Source organism: Dufourea novaeangliae, unplaced genomic scaffold, assembly GCF_001272555.1.
Source record: "Dufourea novaeangliae isolate 0120121106 unplaced genomic scaffold, ASM127255v1 scaffold175, whole genome shotgun sequence".
Taxonomy (NCBI): domain Eukaryota; kingdom Metazoa; phylum Arthropoda; class Insecta; order Hymenoptera; family Halictidae; genus Dufourea; species Dufourea novaeangliae.
Window position 1 is genome coordinate 876,612 of NW_015374053.1, and position 2,422 is coordinate 879,033.

At 55.3% G+C, this 2,422-nt stretch overlaps 1 protein-coding gene across 1 annotated transcript in view; it reads right to left on the reverse strand.

The window, feature by feature from the left end:
- LOC107189887 (inhibin beta chain) overlaps window positions 1-803 on the reverse strand; it is a 33,818-nt gene extending 33,015 nt beyond the window's left edge. Inside the window, exons 1-2 of the mRNA XM_015578566.1 lie at window positions 731-803; window positions 45-668 (exon numbers count right to left, since the gene is read on the reverse strand). Of these exons, the coding sequence (XP_015434052.1) occupies window positions 45-668; window positions 731-803 (697 nt within the window). The remainder of the gene's footprint in view (window positions 1-44; window positions 669-730) is intronic.
- Window positions 804-2,422: the final 1,619 nt, after the last annotated feature.

Sequence of the window (2,422 nt, forward strand, 5' to 3'; positions counted from 1 at the left end):
AAAAAAAAAAAAAAACAAAAAAAAAAAAAAAAAGCAGGACTCACCGGGCTCGGCAAAAGTGATGATCTCCGAGGTCCTCGCGTAGAAATCGTCCATCTCCTCCTGCGCGTCCTGATCCTCGTGGTCACCGTAACCGATCCTGGCGTTGTCCTCGGTCGCGCTCTCAGCTTTCGCTCTTCGTCTCTGCTGGTCGAGATTCCGATACGAATAGTCGTCGTCGTCGCCGTAGAGAAACTCCTCCGTGTACACGTTCTCGTGCTGGTTGTTCCGCGATTTCTCCGGATAACGAAAGGACTGGGGCTCGGCTCTGTAGAGAGCCTCGAGCGCCAGGTCTTTCGGCACGGTGGCCAACGTACGATTCACATCCGGACGTGTTCGTAGACCGAGTTTCGTGAGTATCTGATGCTTGATCGCCTCCAGCCTTAGATCATCCGGGGTGGGCGCGGCGGTGTCCTTCGAACCACCGCCCCGATGCGTCTCGTGCATGTGCTGATGTTGTTGCTGCTGATGGGGGCAGCCCGGGCAGGTCTGATGATGATTCTGTCGCGGTTGTACCGGTGACAGGGTCAAGCAACAGATCGCTAGACCTATCAGGAGGAGATTCGAGGGCGCCAGTGACGTTCCCCTGCACCTGGATACAACGCGTGACGCGTCGGCCAGATGGGATCGTTTATCCACGCGGCGTGATCGACTCGAACCGATCGGAATGTCGTACGACAGGCAACAATACTCTTCCTATCCCAGAGCCTCTCGTTTCGACCTGCGTTTGAGGTGAGTCCCGCTCTGTACGGCACCTGGTGCATCTCGGCGGCGAGTCACCTCCTCCTCCCCCACCACCACCTCCGCCTTCCTCCGCTACTGCTACCGGTACCGCTACTTCTTCGTCTACGTCTGCTTCCTCCTCCTTCTTCGTTCCGATCCTCCGCCCGCACGACGAGCCTATCCGCCGTTTTCCACGATCGGCAACACCGATCGGCCTCCTCTCTAATCCTACCGTCGCGGATACCGCTAATAATGTTCCCGCTCGGCTGAAAGAACGTAGCGACCGTTGCGAGCGCGATGCTATTCCGCAGCAAGTCGACACGGTGCTGTTGCTGCTGTTGCTGTTGGCTGATGATGTCCGCGGGAGGTGTTGCACCTGCTGCCTCTGACCTGCGGCACGACGACGAACGGCTACGACGTCGACGACGACGACGAGACGGACCTGTTGAAAGGGCGAGGATTGCGTAGAACGGCGACGACAACGGCGATGACGACCACGACGACAGGGAAAAGGCATTCTCGCCAAAACCCCCCATTACCAACCAACCGATGCCGCTGTTTCAGGATCGATCTCACCCGCAAGATGGACCGCCGTAACAACCGGGTACACCCTGCTCGTGTTTTCGGCCATTCGCGCTCCTTTTCGCAAGCTATCACACACGTCCACAGGTACGTGGTCCAACCCTCCGGTACAACGATCCTTCTTTTCTTCTTTTGCTTTCCACTCCCTTACTTCCTTCGGTTTCCCTTGACCCTCACTATCCTTCTTTCTCCACCAGGCTGCGTCTCTTAGCTCTCCTCTGTTGCTTCCGTTTCACCTAGGATCATCACCCTTTCGCCCGGCGATCATACCACCACCACGTTTCTTCCTTCTTCTCTCCACGCCAGTATTAGTGCGTGATCCCCCTTCGATCTGATCCTGGACCCGTCCTTGGGGGCTTTTACTCGTGGGAGAACCAGGTTGTTGACCCTAATTCCTCTCCAGCGGATCCGTATAACGACTCTCTCGACCTCTTCCTCCTCCTATTTCACAACTCTTCCGCAACGATCGAAATTACTCTTCTCGATACAATCGACTAAGGTCTCCTCGACTTTCTCGGACACTTTCTACGCGTACCTAATGTTTCACTACGACTAAGGTCTTCGGAATGATGCACCATTTAAAAGTCTGCCGCGACCGAATACGCAACGATGGGCATCCGAACCGGCGCAGAGTTCCTCACACAGGAGGATCTCCTATCTATTGGTCGCACAAGCTAAACCTCTCTTCTTCTTTCTGTCGCCGCGTAAGGATCAAACGGGGACCGCCCGTTTCAGATTTTCCGGGCTTCTCTACTGTCCGTAGAAAAGTAACCGTGAACCGAAAAACCGCGTGTTACTGGCGTGCACGAGCCTCTTCGGGGATCTGGATCCCGCCTGCATCCTCTTCGATCTATCCTGATCCAACCGGCGACGACGAACGTGTTCTCTCTTGTGTCTTCCTCGCGAATACCACCGAGCCACGTCAAAGAACGAGAAACTGATGTATTCGGACGTTTCGATTGTTTTCCGTCGTTCGTTGTACTCTCTTTTCTTTCCACCTTTTGGTCCCGTTCCTCCTTTCTCTCGCGCTGGCTCGGCTCACCCGGTATCATCCACGATAACGACGGAACGCCAAAGG